Raw genomic sequence first — 12,445 nt, 5'->3', positions numbered from 1 at the left:
GTATTTTTAGATGCTTGTTTGCAGCTCTTGAAAAGGCTAAAATACAGTCACTGGCTGATGCATCATCTTCCCTGGAACCCCAATACTGACATCTAAATATCAGCAAATGTTTGAATTTCTGTGACGCATCTGTGTTCAATTACTGGACTGCTGGCAAAAGTGGTGTTGACATACTCAGTGTTACCAGTTATTTCCTCTTGGATTTGTCGAGACTGGAGGATTCCTTCTCGTTTCTGGAAAAAGGAAAAGAAGGGACATTTTTCTCAGTAAAGTTTTATGCTTAGGGTACAGTAAAAATTTGTGATCCACAAATATAATTAGATAAGAAACCTGCAGAATAAGAACTTTCCGTACACAAATTTTCAGCAATATATTATTTGACCCTTGCAAGTATTTCAGAGAACTCTTTTATACATTAACAAGAAACCTGAAACTCCACCTGTAGAAGGAAGTATTTCTTTTCCTTTCTCCATTGTTCTTAATTCACTTTTCTTTTAAAGGCCCCAATTCAGCGAGACATTTGAAACACCCAAACACATATGTAAGTATTTTAGTGGAGTTATGTCTAGGTGAGCTGAATTAAGCCCTGTATTTCAATGAACAGCTTGGCAGATGGTGCCCATGCTTCTCTTTTGCAAAATATCTTGCTCCCAGGCTATTTTTTTGTTTTGTTTTTGTTTGTTGGTTTTTTAATTTTTTTAAAAATTTTTTTCTCAGTGTTTCCTCTCTCTGCAGACAAAGAGCTGTATTGGCTTCTGACAGAATCCAGAATGGAGGTTCCACTGACACTGCCATGCTGCTCCAGCAGTGACTCTGATGTTCCTCAGATGGGAGAAGCCTTTCCTGGCTGCTGCTGAGGGTCCTTTGTGCAGAGGCTGTGCCCAACCTGGCAGAAGCCAACTCCAATCACTGCAGTTTGAGTCAGCTGCAAAATGAAGCACTTGAAGAGTCTGACATTGTTTCAGTTTGCTGATCACACTCATCTGGGGCTGGTGTAAATACCACACATATGTTTTGCCTCTCTTTGTGTTTTCTCTGTCAATTCTGGTTCGCTGGTATTACCAAAAATTTGCAGTACAGAGAGAAAAGTCAGGCAAATGCTGACAACTCCATTTAAAGTCTAGACATTAGACAATTACTCATGATCTTTCACTCCTTGTCACACAAGGAAATGAGAAAAATAGATTTATGCTGGTCCTAGACCCATCTTCTAGGTGGAAAAGAGAAAAGGAGAATAACCTTTTAGAAAAGTCCTTCATGGTATGTGAACTGGGGCTGCTGCTTTTCCCTGCCTGGGAGAAGACAGCACATCCCTACCTGAGGCAGTCCTGAGTGTGTGAGATGTGCTGAGGACTGAGCCAGGCTTGTCTATTCCTTCTACACTGCATTACTAAAATATATCAGGAAATATATTTATTTCTTGTAAGAAAAGCTGAACCTGGTCCTCTGAGTCACTCCAGACTGGCACTTGGAGTAATGTGAACTGTCCTTTCAGCTAGTTTCAGTTTCAGGGGGTTTTCATGATATTTTTTAAAGTCCTGTTTCTAAATACCTTGCACACAGTAAAAAATGCATTCAGGGAGGACCTGTGAGCACTTGAAAGACTTACAAAAAAAAAAAACAAAACAAAACAAAACAAAAACAAAAAAAAAAAAAAAAAAAACAACAAAAAAGGCGAGGAGTCCAGGGTGTTATGTACTGGAAGGGGGGCACAGCACAGCTGCAGAGGCTTTGTCTGTCACACACCCCCAGAGTCTGAAGAAAAATGACATAATTTAGTGCAATCTCTACTTCAGCTTGTGCAGACAGCAGGAAGTGCTTCTCCAGTACTAACTGAAGTAACTTCAAGTTACAATCTAGTTCATGCTAGCTCCACTTGGAATTCCACTCTGTTTGGCATTTTTGTTTATTTTTCCCTTTGCTGCAGGGTGAAAGGAAACTTTTATTTCCTCCTCATCACGACTCTGACATGCCACTGATGCCTTATGCAAGAGCCCTGCTGCTCTCATCTCCTAGAGGGGCTGAGCATCACAGCAATGCTATCTCTATTTTCACTGAGCAGACTGGCAGCATGGGAGCAGAAAAAGGTTTCTAATGCTCTAAACCTTCTCTAGTACTGATATTGCAAATATTTCCCTTTTGATAAACTGTAGACAATATGTTATAATCAAAAGAAACCTGCACCTCAATCTTATTGTTGACAATAACAAAAACAAACAAACAAAAAAACCGAAACCAAAATGATCCCAAACTCTTGTTTTGTGTCTGGCACCTGACCCCTAACACTGATGGGATTTCTACACTGCCCTAATACAACCTGCATCCCCTGGACACTTACCTGACCAGACCATGTCAGGGCAGACCTTCCTGTACTTTTGATTTGCAAAAATGCTGGTGAATTCCCAACAGAATGGGCCTTAAAACACTGCTCTGAGCACCTTCTCTGAAGGCTGCTTCTCATACATCTCTTGCACTTTAAAAACTCTTCACTTCAAAATTGACCTTTAGAATGATGTCACCTATTGTGAGGTTTGTCTTACACTAGACAGAAAATACACAAATTTCCTAAAAATACAGAGAGGTGCTACTGAGGACTGAAAGACTGTCCAAAGGCAACACTGGCTAAAATTGAAACAACAAACTATAAAAATCAACATCAACTATCTGACAGACACTGAGAAAAGAGGCATGAATTAAGATTCCCCATTAAAAAGAAAAGCTGGACATGCATTCCAGTGATGACAGAAGACCTTAGAACAGGCTTGGCATTTTCTTCCCTCATGGCTGAAAGACTTCACAGAAAGCCCTGAAGATATTCCTAATCACTTACAATTTAAAATTGGCAACTACTCCTAGAACAAAAAAAAATCTGAAACTGGGGTAGTACATCTGGAAATAGAAAAGATCTCTTCTTATCTCCTTTTGTGTCAGCATTTCTATGTAACTGAGGGCCAACTGCTTAATTTCCCCACAAAGTCCCAGCCTGAAAATCTTGCCATTATTTGGATGGCTTTTTGCCTGTGTCTTGTTACAACTAATTTCACCTGGAGGACCGTGTTTTATAATTGCCACAACAAAGTGAAATGCAAAATTATTCTGGAGCTTGAAAGAACAAACACATTTGTCAAAGGTTCAGAGAAGACTTCACTGGAACCTGGAGGCAGTGCTGCTCCAAAACATTTCCTTCCCAGGACCTTCCCAGGTAGTGGGACCAAATATCTCTGATTAAGGTTGTGATTTACACACTCATCTAATCTCAGTCATTTCCTAGCTTTGCCTAAGAGTAGTTTATGCACCCAGGAACTGCTGTCCCAGAACATGCTGAAGCCATTCTGGTTGCTCTGCCAATGCATTCTTACACTCCCTGACTTCCATCTCCTGGACACAAACAATCTGTCATCTAACCATTCGTGGATGGTAGAAATACATAATTTTTAAGAAGAGGCAAAATGATGACAAGACCCAGCTCTCCAAAAAAGCTCTCAGTCATTTCAGTAGATACGATCAAACAAAGCCTGGGCTTTGTTCAATGTTATTTATTCTACTGGTATGGCAGGAAAAGAAAATAATAGAGTAGCTACAAAAGGTCCAACTATCACATTTTTTCCTAGTTCAGCTTAAACCCAGATTTTGTATTACTCTCATTGCTAACAGCTTTTGTACAAAACAGCCAAAGGAAACAAGCTTTCATAAGAGCTAGGCTGATTACCTGTTGGACATGAGCACATTTTTTGTTTCACAAATATCTTTTTTTCTATTTCAATGAACTACATCCAGCCAACACAGCAACCCTCACGTTTTATGTGTTTCTATGCCTAACAAAATCATGAAATTAATTAAAGGAGTCTTTCTTAAAAGACTTCATAAAAGTACTTTGTCCTTTCATTTCTGTCTCTCTCCTGTTCTTCTTATCAAACCCTACACAGCAGAATTTTAAAACATACTGCTACTGCATAGTCTGCTAAGCTTCCCTAGGCTCGATCTTTGTTTACAGAATGCACGAGTGTTTAGAACACGAGGTGTGCATGCCTGACCACTAAATTAGGAGTTAGGATCTGCTGATGGTTGATTAAAACTCTTGTGAGCTCAAAGGGTACACGATGCATGATACAGAATCAGTCCCATAGGATGTGAAAGATAGATTTAAAAAATAAAAATAAAACCTCACCCAGCATAAAATAAAAATGAGAAATGTCTCAAACAATTACACTAAATATACTGGCCCCCACCCTCTGTTAATCAGCAGAGCTCTGGAGTCCCACTGACTGTTTTTCACCAAGGTCAGGCTCTGCAGGGCAAAATCTCCTTCAACATTACTTGGATTTTATTCTGGTGCAACTGCTTTCCCTGCAAACCACTGGCGCCTGAGCTGCAGCTGTGTAACTAAGAGTGAGCCAGATTCTCCCACTACTTATTGTTTTAAATTGGTTTATCTGTACTGACTTCAGTGGATTTGCTGTTGAACTACATTAGCCTGTTTAACAAGAGGACAGCTATGCCCACTGATTTCAAGTGGAATTTTGTCTGGAGGTATGGAATGACAGCAGAGGTTCTCATTCTTTCTTTTGGGACTTAGGTGTTATTTTTCTCATTTAGTTTTCCATCATAAAGATGCCCTGCTCACTGCAGTCCAGATTTCTTCAGCTGGTTTTGGCAGAAATTTGAGATAAACCAGTACAAATAATACATTTATAATAGCCAAAGGAACTATGTTTCTTTGAAGCCTTAGTGCAGATTCTCAGGGATTCTCCTTCATCATCTGTAGAGAAACCCATGAAGCAGAATCTGAGTTGATGAGTCACTACCAGACATCAGTGACACATTTACCAGAGACTCTCCTTCAGATTTCTCCCTAAGTTACAAAACTTGTCCTACTTGAATTCTAGAACAGAGAATGTTTACTTTCTCAGATCTGTTTTACAGATTTTCACAGAACTTGAGCAATAGCTCTTTCAATCAGTTACTTCAGGGTAACATCAGTTAAAAGACATAAATAAAGACAGTTGCAGTGTGAAAAATAAAGGCAAAGTTAAATGGAGAGAAAGAAAAGCAGATTAAATGGGAAGAAGCCAAGTAAGATAGAGAAAGCACAAGCTCAGCTGAAAGAAAAATGATGAACAGAAAAACATGAAGAGTTTGAATGGATGAGGCTCTAAAAAGGAGACTGACAAAAGGTTTAGTTGATGGGGATTTTTTTGCATGCTTTTGAGAAAAGCAGCACTGTAATCAGACTAAATTAGCATGCACAGGACTGAAAAAGAATAGTTAGTCACCTAACAGGAATCTGAATGTAATAAACAGTGACAATCCATCATTCAGTGCCAAGAATGATTTGAATCTCTACACAAGTGAGAAGAGCATCAAAAAATGGGGAAAATAATAATTCTAGAGATGATACTGGGTGATAAACACAACAATAATAGTATTTCATATATTTTTAATGTCACAGTCTGGCCACTTCACAGTCAAAGTAAGATGTTGTGAGCCAGAGCTCAGTCTGGGAAAGCACTCGTGCAGTTCAGCAGGGAAGATGCACGAGTGTTCCCTGCCAGCCAAAGAGACACACGCATGCCCAGCCAGAAACCACAGATGCATTTTGGCAAGAAACTCCTCAGTCAACTTCACAACACTGCCAAGAGCTGTCTAAGGCCCCTCTTACCTGCACAACAACCACCTGAATGGACACATGGTCAGGGAGTCGGATTGGTGCTCGAAAATACTGAGATAAGGCAACCAGAAGATGAAGTATGGCTACGAGGCTTTTAGCGTGAACAGCTGAAAGACATATTCAAAGCACAAGTTACAAACTGCACAGGTTTTCACTTCTGCTTAGGATGCAGGGATTATGGGACTCTTTTCCTCCTGCCACCTGGAGCCAGGGGGCACCTTTAAGGCACCCCATCTGTAGTGGGCTCCTGAAAGATGCATCAGCACCAGCGTGCCACTCTTTGCAACGTGTCTGGATGCCACAGGCTTGTGGAGATGGAAATCTAAAGTTAATCCAAAAGCCAGATTTTATGTACCACAGTTTAAGTGCTGTCTCTGCATTCTCCTTGCCTCTCTTTTATTCCTTTTATTTCAATAAGGATTTATGGACTATCAGAAAGATATTTTTGTACTCATAACATGCACTTATTCATTTTTAAGTGTCACAATGTCTGCAGGATGATAAACGAGCCTGTTTTGGCACAAACCTTAAGCAATAACTTATTAAACTCAATGACTCAAACATTCCTCATGAAGTTGTTCTAGTTCTGTTATTGAAGCTTTTTTGCAGCAGGTTTCATATATGGGTAGTTACCACAAACACAACTTACAAGACATCAAAAGCCAAACTCTATGAAATCCTTGATCAAGTATCAAACCATTGGCATGAATGTGGATAATTTCCAATCCTTATTATCACCTTTCTTCTTCTTCTACTTTGTTTTTGCATTTCCCAGAGTAGCATTCCTAAAAGATCTTTGACACTGCAGTGCACTTAGTTTTTTTGTACTTGAACTAATCATTAATCATTACTGCACTGCTGAAACATGATCAGATTCACTAAAATATCCTTCCTCATACTCTTACAGAGCAAGTCTCAGCTATGCCATGGAGATACACATCCATATAAAATGTGGCACTGCTGGCAAATGCTGCTGGAGTGCCCGTGCTCAGGGATGAGGTGCTTTAGCAGAACACTACAAGGATGTTTGTCTGCCTACCACCAGTGTGTGCTACAGCTGGGCCCAGCTGCTGCTCTCTAACTCTACTCCAGCCCTAAAACACATGTAAAACATTAAATTAAAACTAGAAGTTAAATTGTCAGGCCACTCCAAACACCCCGCCTCCAGCTGCACAACAGAGAATGGAAAGAAAACTTGAGGGAGGTTGAAAAAAGAAGGGATGAAAAATATAGCAGGACCACAGAAAGGGGGAAAGTCAAATTGCCAAATGTTCACTCTTCCTCCCTCGAGATATTGCTCTCCTTCTTACTAATTTGTTGTGCATGGAACAGGATACAAAACTGCTCAGCACCAGACAGGTACAGGAGACAGGGGAAATGTGATGTACTGGTCATGGTATTCACCAGCATGACACGATTCTGAAAACCAAACAGAACAGATTAAGAAGCCTAATTTTCTAAAACTGATAAACTACTTTCTGCAACACATACCCACTGAAGTGTCTCGTTTGGGCCACTGAAGGCATTTTTATTAGACACTGCTGTGTTCATTCTTAATATAATAGAACAGGATGGGTGCAGAACTAGTCCTGATGAGAGTTTTGTAATCAAAGCTAGTGGTTCAGACTTAGCCTGAAATCATCAGAAATATTATTCATATCTATGTTGCAAATTTCACACAGAGTTCTAGCACCTAACTCTCCTCATGTCTATCTACTGCCATTTCTGCAGGTATTTGCCTGTTTCAACAAACCAATTTAGCAACACGAAACTTAAGCTGGCATGCACGTGGACTTCAGAGCAAAGGCAGGCTTGGACACACTCTGAGAACACACCTAACTGAACCTGAAGGCTGAGCACCAGTGAAGAGGGTAGAGTGGCACATCTGGAAGTGCCCTTCAGAGCAGTCCCTACCATAAATCCCAGTTTCAGCCCTCCCTTACCATTGGATATTTCAGAATTCCAGATGACACCTATGAACTCCCAGCTGTCAACAAATAACAGTAGAGCAAACACAAAACTTACAGTCAACATTCCACTTAATGTTTCTTTGAGGGAGTTTAAGGGTTTCATTGATCTTTTCAAGCACTGTCTGTAGCTTCTGTTTCTGAGCAATTTCAGACTGAGTAACTTCTGCAACATTCAGCTTCTCACTTTCAAGCTTCTCTGAAGTGATAGAAGAAAAAATGGAGGAAAAACAATTGTCAGATCCAGGAAGAGCACAAAAACATTCCATGCACCTAGAGATACATTCAGGAGACATCAGACTTCCTAATTTCATATTTAACTTTTTTTTTTTTCCAGAGCCTCTTTCCCTCCACACTTCTGAGCTCCTAAAGATAAGTTCATATTTTGCCTTTAGTTACACGCTGACAAGGAGAAGGCCAAGTGCTGCTCTATGCCACAGCAGTGACTAACAAACATTTGCAGCAACTCCCTTTGGGGAGCACCAGACTTGGAGGTAAGGCCCATTACTTCTGTTGCTGCTGGATAAAGGTTATTCTGCATGCAAGTGGCTTGTACAGCAGACCATCAAACCTAGGAAACAAATTTTAACATCAACTTTAAGATTTATTTTATCAGTCTTAGCCTCCCAGCTTCTACCTCAGATGCAGGAGATAAAAATTTTACTTGGCCTATTAGTGATAAAACTGAAGTGATTCTGTATTCATAGAGGCAGAGGATGCATCACAGCAAGGCAAACAAATTTTCATGAAAACAAATAAAACCTCAGGCCATTCCTCTCTATGAAACCACAGCCATTTTCTGCACTCAAAATTTGCAGTAAATTTTAAAATATTAATTTTATGAATTGGTTTGTTACAGTTAGTACAATTGCTATGCATATACACACGTGGATTATTGTTTACCCTTAAAGAGTAAGCAAAGAAAATATAGCAGCTCCCTGGTGACAACACCAGAAACAAAATGCTTGGCCACTTATCAATTTACTTCTACAAAAGACTATCTTCTTAAGAGATATCTTATTTGGTAAGAGCTGATCTTGTTCCCATCCAGGCCAACTGAGTATCTTCCCATCTTCCCAAAGGGAGTGAGCCTAAACTACCAGCCTAAGATTCTGCTATCTCCTAAACCAGCCTAAGAGCTGCTATGTCCTAATCCTGCCTAAAAACTGCAATCTCCTAATCCAGCATAAGAGCTGCTATCTCCTAATCCAGCTATCTCCTAATCCAGCTATCTCCTAATTCTGCCTAAGAGCTGCTATCTCCAAAGGTTTCTTGCACCTCCTCAGAAATCAGTCTGTGCATAGTCTCACCCCAAGACTGAAGATTTAGTAAGCAGAGACCTGATCCATAAGGGTAATGGAAAATATTCCTCAGAAATCAATAAATGTTGGATCACTATATGCATATTTAGAGTCAGGCTGTGTCTGATACACATTTTTTGAATTTTGGGTGAAGTCACTGGAGGTCTGCCCATGACAATCCAATTGCTCAGTCTGGGCATATCCAGCCCATCACAATATATTCAATAGCTTAACCATTCATAGAGGGGAACAGTCTGTGAAGTCTTTATTAGGAGTGCTCACGTGATGTTTCAGGATTCATTTAGGATACTGGAAAGAAATTTACTGGAGACTTTATGAGCTGTAATAACTAAGAAAATGGCTTTCAAGCCAACAGTGTAAAAAGCACATGCCAACTCTGCATTAGCAGTTTCTTTTCTCTATCTGTTTCTCAGCTGAAGCTCAGTTTGCAGTCCACTGGGCACCATTACCTCAGTCATGTTAAAAGCCAGACATCAAACCAGAAAGAAAATCCAACTTTCCAGAGGAACCTTGCAATGTGAATAAACTACAGCACGGAAGGAGCAGAGATTAAAAACATCCACCATGGTACTGAGAATGCCCTTGCCTTCAAACTTACTTTCCACTTGTAACATGGTGAAGTTTGTGCAGCCCATATGCAGATAATAAATTTAATTGGAGTGAATGCTGCTGCCAAGACAAGAGCCCTCCCTGTGCAGCACCCCAGGTAGGCTTTGTGCACCACACATTGCACTGCAGCCACGAGGGCTGTGCATACAGCCCACTGCTCAGGGCTCTTGTAACACAATGCTATTTTTATATCACTTAGTGGCACAAATGTAAGATGATATTGAGGCTCCTGGGCAGGAACAAGAGATCCACTTATTGACAAAGTGCCTCAATGCTGTGCACGTGTATTTTTTCTTACCAAATAATTTCTGCAGTACTTGTCCATCATATAGGTCTTCAGCCAAGTCTTTCACAATAATCCTCTCTCCTACCAACACATCATTAATCCAGTCAATTAGTACCTATGTGGGAAACACAAATTTGGCAGTATTATACACTATTCATTTGCAATTTAAAACATATGTCTTTTTTTCTTAGCAGAAAGGATACCAAAGCTGCAGTGGCTCAAAATACAGTCTGACAAATCTTCAGGAGCAAACAGGAAAGACTCAGCAAGGACTCATCTGAGGTGGCTGTGCCAATGCACCACAAGGTCTACACAAACACTAATTGATGCAGAGTCTTCTGCAGTGAAATCTTTCCCTGGCTTTCAGGAGCATTTTAACATCTCATTGTGAAGCCAAAGGTGCTGAAGTTGATCTTCATGAAGTGTCCTGCTAGACTTCTAACCCCAGGAATCACAAAGACAAGGGAAAGTCAGTGTGATTGTAGATTGGGGTGGGATGGGACTGAGACTCTGGACTCAAGATTTTAGTAGAAATTTTTAAGTTGTGCCACATCTAGAGAAAGATACTACCACAAATGATCTCCCCATTTCACTGGGATTCATGAACCACGTGGTTCCAACTAATTAATATCTAACCAGTGCCTTGAAGTGTTCAAGTGAAAGAGGCAGAGATTGAATTAAAAATAGTTCCACTCTCTTGAGAGGGTTTACATGCTTTCATTACCTTCATTAGTTCTTGTAATTTTGGATCATTTCTTGAATTTGGATCCACCATTGTTCGGACTTCATTCTCCTCTGGAAGTTTTAAAAGAAAAACATTAGAAACCATCCCAGGCACAACACTTCATTTTATATCAAGCTTTCATGTTGAGATGTAAAATTGTTGTGAATTACCTAGCATAGTGTCCTCAGGGTCTAGTTCAAATGGAATGGGACTGAGAGGTAAGTTAATGGCATTTATTCCTTCTTCCTGTAATTCAGACACTAGGAAATAAAAAAAGAAAAGCTTGGTCAAATTTCAATTTAATTTTACTTACTATTTCACTAAAAGTAGCATTAATTGTCTTAATTTCTTTATAAGAACATGACTCTATTAGATAAGCCACTGGGTGTAATTACAGCAATAAAGCAAAACTAACAAAAATGGGAGGCCCGGCCAACAAACCTTTACTTGTATGAGTACATTTTTCATGGATAATGGTGCTGGAACCAAGGCAATTACCTCAAATCTTTTCCAGGATATGGCCCCCTGTCCTCAAACTCTTAAAAGGCCCGCTTGCATGTTAATGGTGCTGCCATTTGAACGCTAATGAATCATTTCAGTTGATGGTTATTGCTGTCAGTATGGCCCTGGAGATGCTGCAGGTTTAGCTCCTGGGGTGAGTCTGTGCCCCCAGGCAGGAGTGAGCAGGCTGAGGAACCATCCTGGGCTAGGATGCAGCTGCAGCACACAGCACACTCTGCTCTCAGCATGCTGATGAGTCTGCACTGCCTAGCTGCAGCAGGCTGCAGGATGCTTCTGGCCCATGCTCTTGGCCTTTCCTCAACACAAATCACAGCAGCAAGGCACGGTGTAGGATGATGAACCCTCTGAAGTGTTGCCGCAGTGTGGAGTCCACACAGGTTGAGAAAGAACCTGGACACAGGAATGGGGAAGTAATCCCAGACCCCACGGTTTGGAGATACCAACGGTTGTCAGGAAATATGGACAAGGTCTTACTCAGCCAAAGTCCCCAAATTCTGCAAAAATCAATGTTCTTGAGAAGACCAGAAAGATCCAGAGAAGTGGTGTAAAGGGAAGCCTGTCGCTTGCTCCGTACCTGGCAGATCTTTGTTCATTGCTCTGGATGACCCAAACTCCAATAGGTTGCAAAGACAAAACTCTTCCTTCACTGCCCAAACATTCCTAACAGAGGACAAGGAATACCAGCTAGCCAACACACAATGAATGCTGTGCTGTGGAAACTGCCAGCACTGAGCAGGGAGAGAACCAGGGCAGGGATCACTCAAGCTTGTCCCTTGCTTTGGGAACCAGAAATCAGTGCAGGGCTGATTTACCAAACCAGGGAAGGGGCTCACTGCCTTATCCATGACCAGGAATGTTACCACCCAATTTCCAGTGCACACACCTTCAACAGAACTGGTTGTTAGCTCATCTGCTCCAGTGAGAGTTTAAACTTAAATAACTTAATCCAGGAATCCCACATACAGCTTAAAGATTCAGGCACACCTTCTGACATGTACTGAAATATCTGACTTATGTGAAGATGCAAGAGTCACTATCCAACTATTCAGATTTTCCAGCTGATGCTGTCTTCGTTTTATTCTGAAAATTACAGAGACAGTTTGATTTCTAAGAAAACAGAGAAGTTCTTTAAAGATCTGTTTTGTCTCTGCCCTCATGGCTGCCTCATAAGTTAGCTTTGCTTCCTTGGTGCAGCAAGTATAGCTAAATTCACACAAACATGTAATCATCAGTCACTTGGTGTGATAACAGGACTTAGAAATTTCCAAATATTTTCTATGCTTCATGAGATATTTTGTGGTCTGCCAGATGAAATGTTTCTGTGCATGCTTCAAGAATCTGTGTAGC

At 40.7% G+C, this 12,445-nt stretch overlaps 1 protein-coding gene across 3 annotated transcripts in view; it reads right to left on the bottom strand.

Moving 5' to 3' along the window:
- The window catches only part of PARVA (parvin alpha), a 62,469-nt gene that overhangs the window by 12,954 nt on the left and 37,070 nt on the right, over nt 1–12,445 (bottom strand). For all 3 annotated transcript variants that reach the window (XM_014882463.2, XM_088175671.1, XM_014882464.2), the window contains 6 exons: nt 10,747–10,836; nt 10,577–10,647; nt 9,865–9,967; nt 7,694–7,834; nt 5,660–5,775; nt 175–233 (listed from right to left, as the gene is read on the bottom strand). In XM_014882463.2, the coding sequence (XP_014737949.1) occupies nt 175–233; nt 5,660–5,775; nt 7,694–7,834; nt 9,865–9,967; nt 10,577–10,647; nt 10,747–10,836 (580 nt within the window). The remainder of the gene's footprint in view (nt 1–174; nt 234–5,659; nt 5,776–7,693; nt 7,835–9,864; nt 9,968–10,576; nt 10,648–10,746; nt 10,837–12,445) is intronic.

The sequence above is a fragment of the Sturnus vulgaris genome, chromosome 18 (genome assembly GCF_052056855.1).
Source record: "Sturnus vulgaris isolate bStuVul1 chromosome 18, bStuVul1.hap1, whole genome shotgun sequence".
Taxonomy (NCBI): domain Eukaryota; kingdom Metazoa; phylum Chordata; class Aves; order Passeriformes; family Sturnidae; genus Sturnus; species Sturnus vulgaris.
This window is presented reverse-complemented; position numbering and strand designations above follow the sequence as displayed.